Raw genomic sequence first — 13347 nt, forward strand, 5'->3', positions numbered from 1 at the left:
GGGCTATACAACTTAGAAGAGTATTTGACCAAAACCAATTAAAACCAGGCCTGAGGGCCACCAATTAAAATCACCCACCTTTGGTCTGGTAGCATCACTTTCTATCAACTAGGCCAACAGAGCTCTCTCTCGTTGTTGTTTTTGTTGTATTGCTGCTGGCATAGTTCATAGAAAATTGCATTGCTCCACAGAAAGGTGACACTTTTCAGATGGTTCAAGTACATGGTAGTTCTGTAGGTAAAAAATGGTCAGTCTCCTCCCTTGCAATTTACAGGCTTTAAAAAGCAAACTGAAGGGTCGGCTCTGAGTCCATTCTGACTAGATGACAGCATCTAAGTAAGGCAATTGTGCTTTGATGATCATTTACTTTCTATTTTCTCCTTTATATTTAAAATACAGCCCTTACAAAATAGAATAACAATACTTATGGCAAATAGATTTCTAACCCTCACATTTCAAATTTAAAGCCTATTGCATGAGTAGAGATACTAATTTTTTATGGAGCTTAGTAGCTGCCCTGAATTTCACTAAATATTGAGTGCCCAGAAAATTAATAATATCTAGTGAATGATTCTCATTTAGGTTCATCGATTTTCAATGCAACCTTATGTTATCCATTATCAACAACAGCTACTTCTTTTTTGTGCTTAAGTAAACAATCCCTTATATTTCTCTGAATTTTCATTCTTTTTTCTTTTCCTAGCACAGTACTGTAAAATAGAACTGTCTGTAATGTTGGATATTTTCTGTATCTCCACTATGAAATGGTCCTTACGAGCTACAAAGGACTGTTGTTGTTGTTGTTGTTGTTGTTGTTGTTGTGTTATGTGCCATCAAGTTGCCTCCGGCTGTGTACAACAGGCCTAAACTCTGCTCTATCCCTTGCCAATCTCAATGTCTCTGACACACTTATCCGCATTATCCCAGATACTGAATCAGAGTCTTCCTCTCTTGTGCTGTCCTCCAGCCTCCCAAGAATGAAATCCCTCTCCAAAAACTGATCCCTCCTTGCAAAATGTCCAATGTCAGACAAAGCTTCAGAATCCGTGCCTCCAAGAAGCACCTGGTTTCACCCTTTTTAGGATGAACTTGTTTGTTCTCCTAGCAGTCCATGGTATAATCAGTACTCTTCTCCAGCACCAAAGCTCAAAAGCATCAACTCTCCTTCTATCGTTCCTAGTCATTGCCCAGCTCTCTGATGCAAAGCAAGTGATATGAGGTGCACCTTAGTCTCCAGACTGACATCGTTGCTCTTCAGTACTTTAGAGAAATCTCTGACAGCAGACTTTCTCAGTGCAGTTTGTCTTTTAACTTTCTGGCTGCTGGTACCAATAGTGTTGATTGTAGAAACAAGCAAACTGAAGCTGTCAACAATCTCAGTCTCTTCACAATCTATCATGATTCTGCCAATCAGCCTGGTGCTGAGAATTTGTTTTCTTGATGTTGAGCTTCAATCCATATTTAAGGCTGCAGTCCTTGACCTTCTGCAGCATGCACTTTTTCAGCAAGCAGGGTTGTGTTATTTGCATAACACATATAGTTGATGAGTCTACCTCCAACCCTGTTGCCATACTTCTCCTCATAGAGCCCAGCCTCCAGGAAAATCTGTTTCATATATAGACTGAAAAGGTCTGGAGATAGGACACATCCTTGACACACATCCTTCCCAATTTTGAGCCATGCAGTGTTTCCTTGCTCTGTTCTGACAACTGCCTCCTGGTCCAAGTATAGGTTTGGCATAAGCACAATCAAGTGTTCTGGATTCCCATTCATCTCAGAGTCAGCCAGTTTGTTGTGATCCACACAATCAAATGCCTTTGCATGATTAATGAAACACAGACATTCCTCTGGTACTCTCTGCTCTCAGCCAAGGTCCATCCGACATTAGCTCTAATATCCCTAGTGCTACGGCCTCTTCAAAATCCAGCCTGTACTTCAGCAGTTATCTGTTATCCAGTCATTTTTAGATAATCTTCAGCAGAACCTTGCTTGCATGTGATATCAATGATACTGTTCAATAATTTCCACAAAGGACTCTTAACCACTCAAAATATAATTAGAGCAGTTAGGTAACAGAATTAAGAATTTTATCTTATTGAAATTTAAGTAGTTATTTGTTGACCGTACAATCCCAGGTTTTGTTTGTACTTCCTTTAAACATAAATGTGTGTTGATTATGTGGCATACTGTTTTACAACTTTTCCTTTATTTGCTTAGTTCATTAAAATAATAATTTTGGGATGACTTATTATGCTTAATAGGGAGTTCTAATAGCTTCGTGGTAAGGTTTTTTTGCCAGCAACTCAAAGCAAGCAATATATGCCACAGAGGAAAAATATGGGCAATTCCCTCCCCCTCAAATCCCCCACCGCCATTGATTCACAACTTCTCAAAATCCTCTGCAGGGTCAGCTATGATTTGGTTCTGACTCAAAGGCACATAATAACAATAAGGTGAAATATAGTCATCCAAGAAGAATTAGTGTAAAACAGAGTGTTGGTTTTGGGTGTTGTTGGATCTACCATGACTCAGTAAATCTAAGAACAGCAGACCAGAAACATGCCCTATCTTATACCATCCTCACCATCCCCGCTATACTTGGACTCCAGCCACTGTGCCAATCACATCATGGAGGATCTTGCTCTCTTTTGCCGACCCTTCACCTTTCCAAAATGATGTACTTTTCCAGGGCCTGGCCTCTTCTAACCACCTGCCCAAAGTACTTGGGATGCCCAACGTTTCATCATCCTTCCCTCTAAAGAGCACTCTGGCTGCACTTTCATTCAAAAAATAATTATTTGTAATAGAATAGCCTGTAGCAGTTTCCAAGGAATTTTCCTTCTAATTGAAAGGCTACATTGTTCTGGCAGTTCAAATTCACCGGCTGCTCTAAAGGCAAAAGAAAGGACATTATTTCCCATGTAATGTACAACCTTGAAAAACCAGGAGGTTACCTATGATTTGATCCTGACTCCTTAGCATTGAGAGATTGTGTGTCGCATTTAAGGTTAAGGATGATTTTGTTTCCTTTTTCTCAGTCCTAGCATTTTTATACTTTTCGATAGATTTTTTATTATATGAGAGTACTTAACCCTCTTAAAGAAAAAAAAGAAAGTATCAAATGAATTTACCCCTCACCTTTACTTGATGTTTTTACATGTATGGTAATTATAGAGGTTTCTCTTTTTCTGATAATTATTACTTGTTTTAAATTATGACTCGACTATTGTTTTTTATCCATGAAAATTGTCATTACAAACTATTAATTGCATTGTGTTCCTGAGGGCTTCTGATAGGTAGATATTTTTCTGGGAAAATTCTTTTTAATATATATATCATATATATTATAATATATATTAATTATAATATATAGTATATAGTATATAATAGATAGATAGATAGATAGATAGATAGATAGATAATCTCTGGGTGGCCCAAAGATGAAATACTATACCTTAAAGATATGAATTTCAAACTCACTGAAATGTGCATTGCAGCATAGGGCATAGGCATGATGCTTTGCTTCCAAAAGGTCACATATTTGAAAGTCCTATGGAGCAGGTCAACTCTACACTCATGGGGTTAACACGAGTCAGGATTTACTGGAAGACTACTAATCACAGCAGGCACTCCCCTCCTAATCTCTATTAAAATCCTAAAATCTGATGACTCATATTTCTTGTGTTAGGTATTGAATTAACTTCTTTTGTGGAAATTTCAAAATGTCCCTGAAGATAAGTCCTCACATGTAATTATTTCGTAGGTTTAATTATAAACCATGGATGTAAGCATTTACCGAAATGATAGCTTGATGATTTTTTTTTTTTACTTTTCACATTATAAACATCTCCATTTATTTTATGGTATTTCGGTTTTTATCATTTCAGGATCACCAAACAATTTTGAGAGCATGGGCCGTGAAAGATTTTGCTCCAAATTGCCCTTTATATGTCCAGATATTAAAACCTGAAAACAAATTCCATATCAAATTTGTTGGTAAGTTTAGTCTCGAATGAGATCCTTTGAATCTTCTCACACTCCCATTGTGATGGCAGGAGGCATGCATCTGAAGTTAGTGGAAGGAAAAGTGGCACAGTCATGATGCTGTAGAATAGAAAAAGATATCCTTCTTATTTATTGGGTTTTGAGGCTGTTTATTTTTCTTTTCATTTTCATATGTAGCCAAAAAATAGTTTAGATTTTAAACCACTCCTCTTTTTCTTTACTTTCTTATCTCATTTGATGATTATTCACTTTTGAAATTACTTGATGGGTAAGGAAAGTTACATAAATTATTAATAGATTTGTGCCTATAGCATATAATAGATAACACTACCTCCAAATATAATTTCTATTATTTCTCCATAGATTGTGGCGTTCTGGTTGTGTAGTTCGTAGAGTTATGCTGCTAACCAAAAGCCCTTCTCTCTCAGCTTGAAAACACCTTCCTGGTGTTTTCCCCCTTTTGTTCACAGTTAAAAATGCCCAATCTTCTATGGAATTTATAGCTTCCAAAACATTTACAGTCTCTGTAAAACTCAGCTATGAGTTGGACCTGACAGCAATGAAAGGAAAAGAGGTTATTTAGGGAACTCTGCTGGTATAGCCCATACTGCCTGTGCATCAAAACCAGATTAATGAATATTTTCTGAGGGAGATGATGGACAGTATCTTACAAGTCAGAGCCTCAGAAATCCAGTAAAAGGTTGTTATGAATAGGAACCAACAGGACAGCTTGTGAATCTGAGTGAGTTTCGAGACTATATTATTTGGCAGATGTACAACCTTAATATGCAGTAGAATAATATGTTGAAATGTACTTATTTAAAACCACATGTTTTTAAAAAGTTTAATTTTGGGGGACAGATTTTGAAACAATTTCAAGGATATTATGCAGATTGGGGTTTTTTGGTTGTTAGAAATGGTGGTTTTTCATTATACTTTGGACTGTTAGGAAATTGAACAGTAAAAATGTACTTGATTTTGTATCTAAATGCTTCTGTTGGAGAAAAGAACTAATTTTTAGTCAGGCAGTAATTTATGTATATTTCTTTTAAAGTATAACAGCTTTGTTGTTTCTGATGTGGTATTTTATTTTAATCTAAAATGTCAAGTCATTAACATTGAATCATTTTAGCTATGTGTCAGCATAAAGTATTTTCTTCAGAAGATACACTCATATATTTAAAATGCCTACTTATTACATTATGTTTGAATAAAAATAGGGAACAATACTAAGGAATTTTAAACTGAAAAGAATAAAACTACAAAAACTATTTAATTCACTTTTGTTTTGGCTGCTAGCATTCCCACTATGGTGGACAGTGTTTGGGAGAGCTCCCAGTTTTTAAGACAGGTTTGGAAGCAGGAGTGGTATCTAATTCCTAAAGCACATGCCTCTGTAAACTCTATAAACTTGGATAAATAATGATACAGAAAGGCTTCAGGTCTTTCGTTTATAGGCTCTCTATGAGTTGTGCTCAACTCGATGACAATCAAGAACCACCACCTTCCCACTAGGGATTTCTGGTGGCCTACGAGATATAGAGTTGTGCTGCCAAACCAAAGATTTGAACCCACCAGCTGTTCCATGGCAGAAAGTTGGACAATTTCTTCCCATATAATTAGCAGCTTCTGAAAACCCACTGGTGGGCTGGTTATGAGTGGATTCTGACTCAATAGCATATAACAACAAGAGCTTTCCACTAATGACATCATGATTTAAAAAAAAAAAAGTATAGAAACCATTTTAGATCACTGACCCTCTACTTCAACTGCTTATGAGCATCCCTTTGAAAGTTTTTTAATATTGATCCAAAGATTCTGATTTAGATGATGTTGTTGTGTGAAGTCTAGTCACCGGCAACTCATAGAAACCCTATCTATAACAGCTCTGAAGGTTGTCCTGTCTTGAGCAAGTCTCACTGACTCTAACACACCTAATTCCGTTACCCTAGTTGTGATATCAATCCATCTCATCTGGGGTCTTCCTCTGCAGTGCTGTCCTTCCACCCTTCCAAACGTGATTTTCTTTTCCGAAGACCAGTCCCTCCAGGCACACCTCTACAGTATGAGAGACGGAACTTCAAAATCCTAGCCTACAAGGAGAAATTCAGTTTCACCATCTCTAAGACAGACTTATTTGTTTTCTTGGTGGTCCATAGTAAGTTCAAGACTCTTTTCCGGCACCACAACTCAAAGGTATCAATTCTTCTTGTGTCATCCTTAGTCATTGTCCCACTCTCTGATGCACAGCAAGTAAATGTGGAGACCATGCACTGTATCAAGTTCACTTTAATCTCTAGACTGACATTGTTGCTTCTTAGTACTTCTGAGAGGTCCCTGACAGCAGATTTTCCCAGAGCAATTTGTCTTTTGATTTCCTGACTGCTGGTGCCAAGAGTGTAAATTATGGAGCTGAGCAAGCTATAATTGTTAACAACCTCAATTTCTTCTCCATCTATGATGATGCTGCCAATTGGCCCAGTGGTGAGAATCTTTGTCTTCTTGATGTTGAGCTTCAATCCATATTGAAGACTACAGTCCTTGACCTTTTACAGCAAGCACTCCATATTCTTAGTTTCAGCAAGTAATGTCGTGTCCTCTGCATAACATAAGTTGTTGATAACTCTTCCTCCAATCTTGATACCACATTCTTCCTCATAAAACCCATCCTTCTGAATAATCTGAATATAGATTGAAAAGTACATCTCTGATGTACTTGTTTCCTGATTATGAGATGTAGATTATAGGAGAGTATAAAAAGAACAAGGACCTCATGGGGATGGCCATTCTGACCTTTATTAACATCACAGTGGGGAACTGTCCCCATCCACAGCATCAGTAACACAAAACCAATTCCTATGAGGTAAGACATGTTCCCACGCTCCCATGCCTCTCTCTACTCATATCAAGAACAATCTTACGGCTTTGTTCTGTCTTTTATAGCTCACAGATCACACAACACCATAGTGGGAAAGTAAAATGATTATAATCCAGATTAATAACAATACAGTCAAGGCAGTTTCCAAAGTGTCCATGAAGGCGCCTCAGCCTCAAGTGTCAAGGCTCTAAGTGTTCCCAAATTCTCAGCTGCTGCTGACCTCAAGTGAGTCCTACATGTCCTGCTTCTTCTTCACTGGGATGGGGAAATCTCTTCTTTGGCTGGGTGGATTCTGATTATTCTGACTAGAGCTATTCAACTTACTGGCAAGACTAGCCAATCCTCTTGTCGAATGGTAGATAGTCAATCCCCTGATGGATAAGCCAACATGCTTCATTTGCATAGTCCTGCCCATCCACATCGATCAGTAATCCACAATTGAATAATGTTGGATAAGCAATATTGAAAGACAAAATCCATAGAATATCAGGGCTTCATTATTTTCTCCCCAAACTTTTGGGTTATTTCAGTATTTTACACTCAGGTTTGGGAAATACTGCTTTAGATTTTACTTATATTTTAGTTCCCTTGAACGTGACTCTTTTGTTTGTGATTTTTTAGAACATTTTCTCTAGGATAATTAATTTTAACATATCCATGAATGTTCTCAAGTATTTATTATGTTCTTAATACGTGCTTTCTACAGGAGAAAAAAGAGCAATTTCCTTGGGTGATTTACAACATCTGAGAATCCACTGTTGGGTCAGCTGTGAGTCGATTTTGACTCAATGATAAATAACAACAAAAACAACCTATGCATAGCCTTAGGAGGAGGAGCACTATGAAAGATGCAGGGCATAAGGTAGCAAACCAAAATGGCATAATTTTTTCTCTGTAGCTACTTATACTAACTATGGAAAAATATTTGATTAATTATGATATTTGATATCAAACTCTTTTGGCCTTCATGTTTCAGTTATAAATAAGGTTACTGTTATTGGGTGTCAGTTATTTTATTTCAACTCATTGAGGCTCTGTATGGCAGGTTAAAATTCTCCTATAAGATTTTCCAAGTGGTATATTTTTTATAATCATGATTTAATTGAAAGTTTACAAAGCAAATTAATGTTTCATTCAACTATCCATACACATTTTCTTCAATAGTATACACTTTAATACAATATAATCACACTTTTCCCATGTATGTCTCTGTTTCTAATTTCCTTGGGGTATATTCGTAGTAGTAGAATAGCAGGGTCATATGGAGTTTCTGTGTTCAACTTTTAGAGGAAATGCCAAACTGTCTTCCAGAGTGATTGTACCATTTTACAATCCCAACAACAGTGTATGAAAATTTCTAGCTGTCTACATCCTCTCCAATATTTATTGCTTGCTGCTCTGCTGAACTTTGCCACTGCTACTTGGGTGAGATGGTATCTCATTGCGGTTTTGATTTGTATTTCTCTTATTGCCAGTGTTTGGAACATTTCTTTGGGTCTGTTGGCCACCTAAATGTATTCCCCTGTGAAAAATATTTCCATGTCTTTTGCCTATTTTATAATTGGATCTTTTTCTTTTTGAGGTCCAGGAGTAACTTTTGTTATGACACCCTTGCCTGTGGTATTATTGCCAAAAGTTTGTTAAAGTTGGTAGGGTTTTTTTGTTTGTTTGTTTGTTTTTATGGTGAGCAAAATTTATATTTAGAATTAGCCCACTGGACTCAGTTTAGATGATCCCAATTTTGTTGGCAACATCCAAAGCATCATAATCAGGAGCAAGTCGAACATAGGCCTTCTTTTCTCCATCAGGCCTAATCAAAGTGTTGACCTTAGCCACATCAGTGTCATAGAGCTTCTTTACAGCTTGTTTAATTTGGTGCTTATTGGCCTTGACATCCACAATGAACACAAGTGTGTTGTTATCTTCTATCTTCTTCATGGCTGACTCAGTGGTCAGGGGAGATTTGATGATGGCAGAGTGGTCAAGCTTGTTTCTCCTGGGGGTGCTCTTTCGGCGGTATCTGGGCTGCCTTCAGAGTCTCAGAATCTTAGGCCGCCGGAAGGTGGGTGACGTGCGGATCTTCTTTTTTTTTTCTTTTGGCTCTGGACACCCTTCAGGACTGCCTTCTTGGCCTTTAATGCCTTTGCTTTGGCTTCAGTTTCGGGAGGGCCAGGGGCTTCCTTCTTGGCTTTCGGCACCATCTTCATAGAAAGGGAGTTGGTAGTTTCTATTTTCATGTATTGAAAAAGTTTTTGATGAACACAGAGATTTAATTTTTAGACAATCCTAGTCATCAATTTTATCCTCTTCAGATTGTGCATTTCTTGCTGTATTTGGCAGCCTCTCTATACCATACTCTGGGCCTTCTAAGCTTGACCCCAGTTTGTCTCTTATGGCCTTAATGTTCTGAGTTTTATTCCCAGGTCTCTAATCCACCTTGAGTTGATTTTTGTGTATGGTTGCCAGCACCATACCTTCTTATCTTCTCATCTTCATTTTAGACTAATAGTGTGTGTGTGTGTATGTGTGTGTGTGTGTGTGTGTGTGTGTGTATTGTTGTTGTTGTTATGTGCCGTTGAGTCACTTACAACTCATAGGGACCCTGGGTACAACAGCCCTAAACTCTGTTCCGTCCTGTGCCAATCTCATTGTGTCCAGCACACTCATGCCGATTACCCCAGTCACTGAATCAATCCATCTCCTAGAGGGACTTCTCCACCTGCCCCTACCCTCCACCCTACCAAACATGTTGTCTTTCTCCAAGGACCGCTCTCTCCTTATAACATGACCAAAGTATGTCAGAGGAAGCCTCAGAATCCTGCCTCCAAGGAGCAGCCCAGTTTAACCCTCTCCAGGATGAATCTGTATGTTTTCTTAGCAGTTCATGGTACCCTCAATACTCTTCTCCAACACCAAAGCTCAAAGGCATCAATTCCCTACTATCCTTCCTAGTCATTGTCCAACTCTCTGATGCATAACAAGTGATAGCAAAGACCATGTCCTGTATCAGACACAGCTTAGTCTCCAGAGAGATGCCATTGCTCTTCAATACTTTGGAGAGGTCCCTAACAGCAGACTTTCCCATGGCAATACGCCTTTTAATTTCCTGGTGCCAAGAGTGTTGATTGTGGAGCCAAGCACACTAAAGCTGTGAAAAATCCCAATCTCTTACCATCCATCCTGATGCTGTCAGTTGGTCCAGTGGTGAGAATCTTTGTCTTCTTGCCATTGAGCCTCAATCTATTTTGAAGGCTGCAGTCCTTGACCCTCTGCAGTAAGTGCATAAGGTCCTCCTCACTCTGAGCAAGCAAGGTTGTGTCATCTGCATAACGCAGATTGTTATAGGTCTTCCACCAATCCTGATGCCACATTTCTCCCAATAGAGCCCAGTCTCCCGGATAATCTGTTCTGCATACAGGTTGAAAAGGTATGGAGAAAGGGCACATCCTTGGCGTACACCCTTCCCAACTTTGAACCATGCAGTCTTTCCTTTCTCTTTTCTGATGACTGCCTCTTGGTTCAAGTATAGGTTTCACATTAGCATGATCAAGTGTTCTGGGATTTCCATTCTTCTCAGAGTCAGCTACAGTTTGTTATGGTCCAGTCAAAAGCTTTTGCATAATCAATGAAGCACAGATAGACATTCCTCTGGTACTCCCTGCTTTCAGCCAAGATCCATCTAACATCAGCTACAATATACCTAGTACTACGGCCCCTTCTAAACCCAGTCTGGACTTCTGGCAGTTCTCTGCTGAAGTGCTTTTCTAGTCATCTTTGGATAATCTTCAGTAGAATCTTGCTTGCATGTGAAATCAACTATATTGTCCTATAGTTTCCACACTCTGTTGGGTCACCTTTCTTTGGGATGGGAACAAGTATAGATCTCTTCCAGTCAGTTAGCCAAGTGGTTGTTCTCCAGATTTCTTGACACAACTTAGTGAGCACGTCGAGGACAGCATTTGTTAGCTGAAATATGTCAGTTGGTATTCCATCTATTCGTGGGGCCTTATTTTTTGTTATTTCCTTCAAAGCAGCTTGAACTTCTTCTTTTGTCACCATAGGCTCTTGCTCATATGTTGTTTCATTAAGTTCTTCTGTATCTGCCAATTCCTTTCGATACAGTGACTCAGTATATTCTTCCCATCTTCTTTTAATACTTCCTGGAACATTCACTATTCAGCCTAAAGCATCCTTGATTAGAGCACTCGAGGTTTGAATTTGTTCTTCAGTTCCTTGAGTTTAAGAAATGCTGAGCGAGTTCGGCCCTTTTGATTTTCTGACTCCAGCTCCTTGCACATTTCATTGTAATATTTTACTTTGTCATCCCGTGCTGCCCTTTGAAATCTTCTGTTCAGCTCTTTAGTATCTTGAATTCTTCCTTGTGCTTTGGCTTCTCTACGCTCCAGTGCAATCTTCAGAGTTTCTTCTGACATCCATTTTGGTCTTTTCTTCCTCTTCTGTCTTTGTAATTAATGTTTGCACTCTTCCTGGATGATACCCTTGATATCCTCCCACAACTCATCTGATCTTCGCTCATTTGTGTTCAAGGCCTCAAACCTGTTCCTGAAATGGTTCTGAAATTCAGGTGGGATAGACTCAAAGTTATATTTTGGTTCCTGTGGACATCGTTTAATTTTCCTCAGCTTCAGCTTGAACTTGCATATGAGTAGTTGGTGGTCTGTTCTACAATCAGCACCTGGCCTAGTTTTCACAGCTGATATTGAACTTCTCCAGTGGTTCCTTCCACAGATGTGATTCCTATGCATACCATCAGGTGAGATCCATGTGTATAACCTGCGTTTATGTCTCTTAAAAAACGTATGTGCAATGAATAAGTCATTGATTGTGCAAAATTCAATCATTTATCTCCAGCTCCATTTCTGTCACCAAGTCCATTTTTCCCAACTACTGATTATATACACACACACACACACACACACACACACACACTGTATTTATTTTTAAATCCTTTCTTTTATGTGTCTGTCAACCATTTCCATGAAAGACAACCTCAATTAATAGTTTTGGTTCAAAGTTTAAACAATATTTCTGAGTAATGTTTCCAAAGAGTCTTTGAGTCTCAACCAGTCTCATAAGTCTAGATTTTTTATTCACATATATACCTACACAAATATATATGTAAAACATACACTTATTTTCCATTTTTAGTGTTGTTGATCAATGATTCATGGCATCTTCTTTAGCATAATCATCCTTTAGTTTCATGTACTTCTTGAAGGGAAACTGTGCTTTGGCCAAGTTGTATGAATTGCCTTTGTTTCCCAGAAAACACAATTGAAACTTGTCCATGATATTTCACCAAAAATTTATTGCAGAAATTAAATGAATATATAATTCTAAGCTTAGATATATTTTTCAGATAATTACAAAATATGTTTAATTATTATTTCCTCTCATTTTAGGAGACTAATAAATGAGATATAACATTCATTAGACAAAATATACAAAATGGCTTTTTGGTACCCACTTAATGATTAATATATTTTATGAATAATATCAAATATATTAACAAAACTAGTAATGCATTTAGGAAATAATGTTATCACAAATTTAAAATTATTACAGGAACAGCTTTTCTTATTAAAGACAATAATCCTATGCAGAAAATGGATTTTAGAAAAACTTGAATATTCTTTCTCGGAAAAATAAATAAAAACCAAATTAAACTTTCTGAAAGTTAGGATTAAAGAGAAATTCTTAACCAAAGAAAAGTTATTTACATTATAACCTAGGAAAAATCAAATATTAATTTTTACATGTTGAAGATCTAACCTTCTATTTAGATATAAGAAGTACGTGACAAAAACACTTTGCTCAACATTTTCCAAGAAATCCTAAGGGTGCAATAAGATTAGAAAAATAGATAAAGAAAGTAAACATTGACATTAAAATTGTCATTGTCTACGTGTAACGAAATTATCTACAAAAATATTCTAAATCATTATTTTTTTCTCTGTGTGTGTGTGTGTGTGTGTGTGTGTGTGTGTGTATTTCACTACAGGTCACAGGCAACTCATTGACACATAACAACAACAACATACTATATTGGCATGTTGTTTTTTAAAAAAAACTTAGCCTCTTTTATATCATCCACAGGACTATGGGGAGGGCCATGTTATTTAAAAGTCAGTTGTTCTTATATTTTGGAGGAACATTCTTCTAAGTAGTACAGCACTCCTTCTGTCAATATGTTGTACTGAGATAACCTGAAGTTGCTGTGATGCTGACTGAATCTTTTGCCATTGGTGTGTCAAAAGCCATGATGGTTGTTACATGGTGAACAGTGTTTGATGGAGCTCCCAGTTTAAGACAGGTTTGGAAGCAGGAGTGGCATCCACTTCCTAAACTACTTGTTTCTGGAAACTCTAAGCACTTTGAGAAATTACTATAGTTATAGACAGGCTTTAAGTCTTATTCATAATGTCACAATGAGTCATGCTTAA

At 37.6% G+C, this 13347-nt stretch overlaps 1 protein-coding gene across 2 annotated transcripts in view; it reads left to right on the top strand.

The window, feature by feature from the left end:
• Window positions 1-13347, top strand: part of KCNT2 (potassium channel, subfamily T, member 2) — a 734552-nt gene that overhangs the window by 427287 nt on the left and 293918 nt on the right. For both annotated transcript variants that reach the window (XM_006892105.1, XM_006892106.1), the window contains exon 13: window positions 3888-3996. In XM_006892105.1, coding sequence (XP_006892167.1) covers window positions 3888-3996 — 109 coding nt within the window. The remainder of the gene's footprint in view (window positions 1-3887; window positions 3997-13347) is intronic.

This window comes from Elephantulus edwardii, unplaced genomic scaffold, assembly GCF_000299155.1.
Source record: "Elephantulus edwardii isolate Elephantulus edwardi_28Jun2011 unplaced genomic scaffold, EleEdw1.0 scaffold00110, whole genome shotgun sequence".
Classification (NCBI taxonomy): domain Eukaryota; kingdom Metazoa; phylum Chordata; class Mammalia; order Macroscelidea; family Macroscelididae; genus Elephantulus; species Elephantulus edwardii.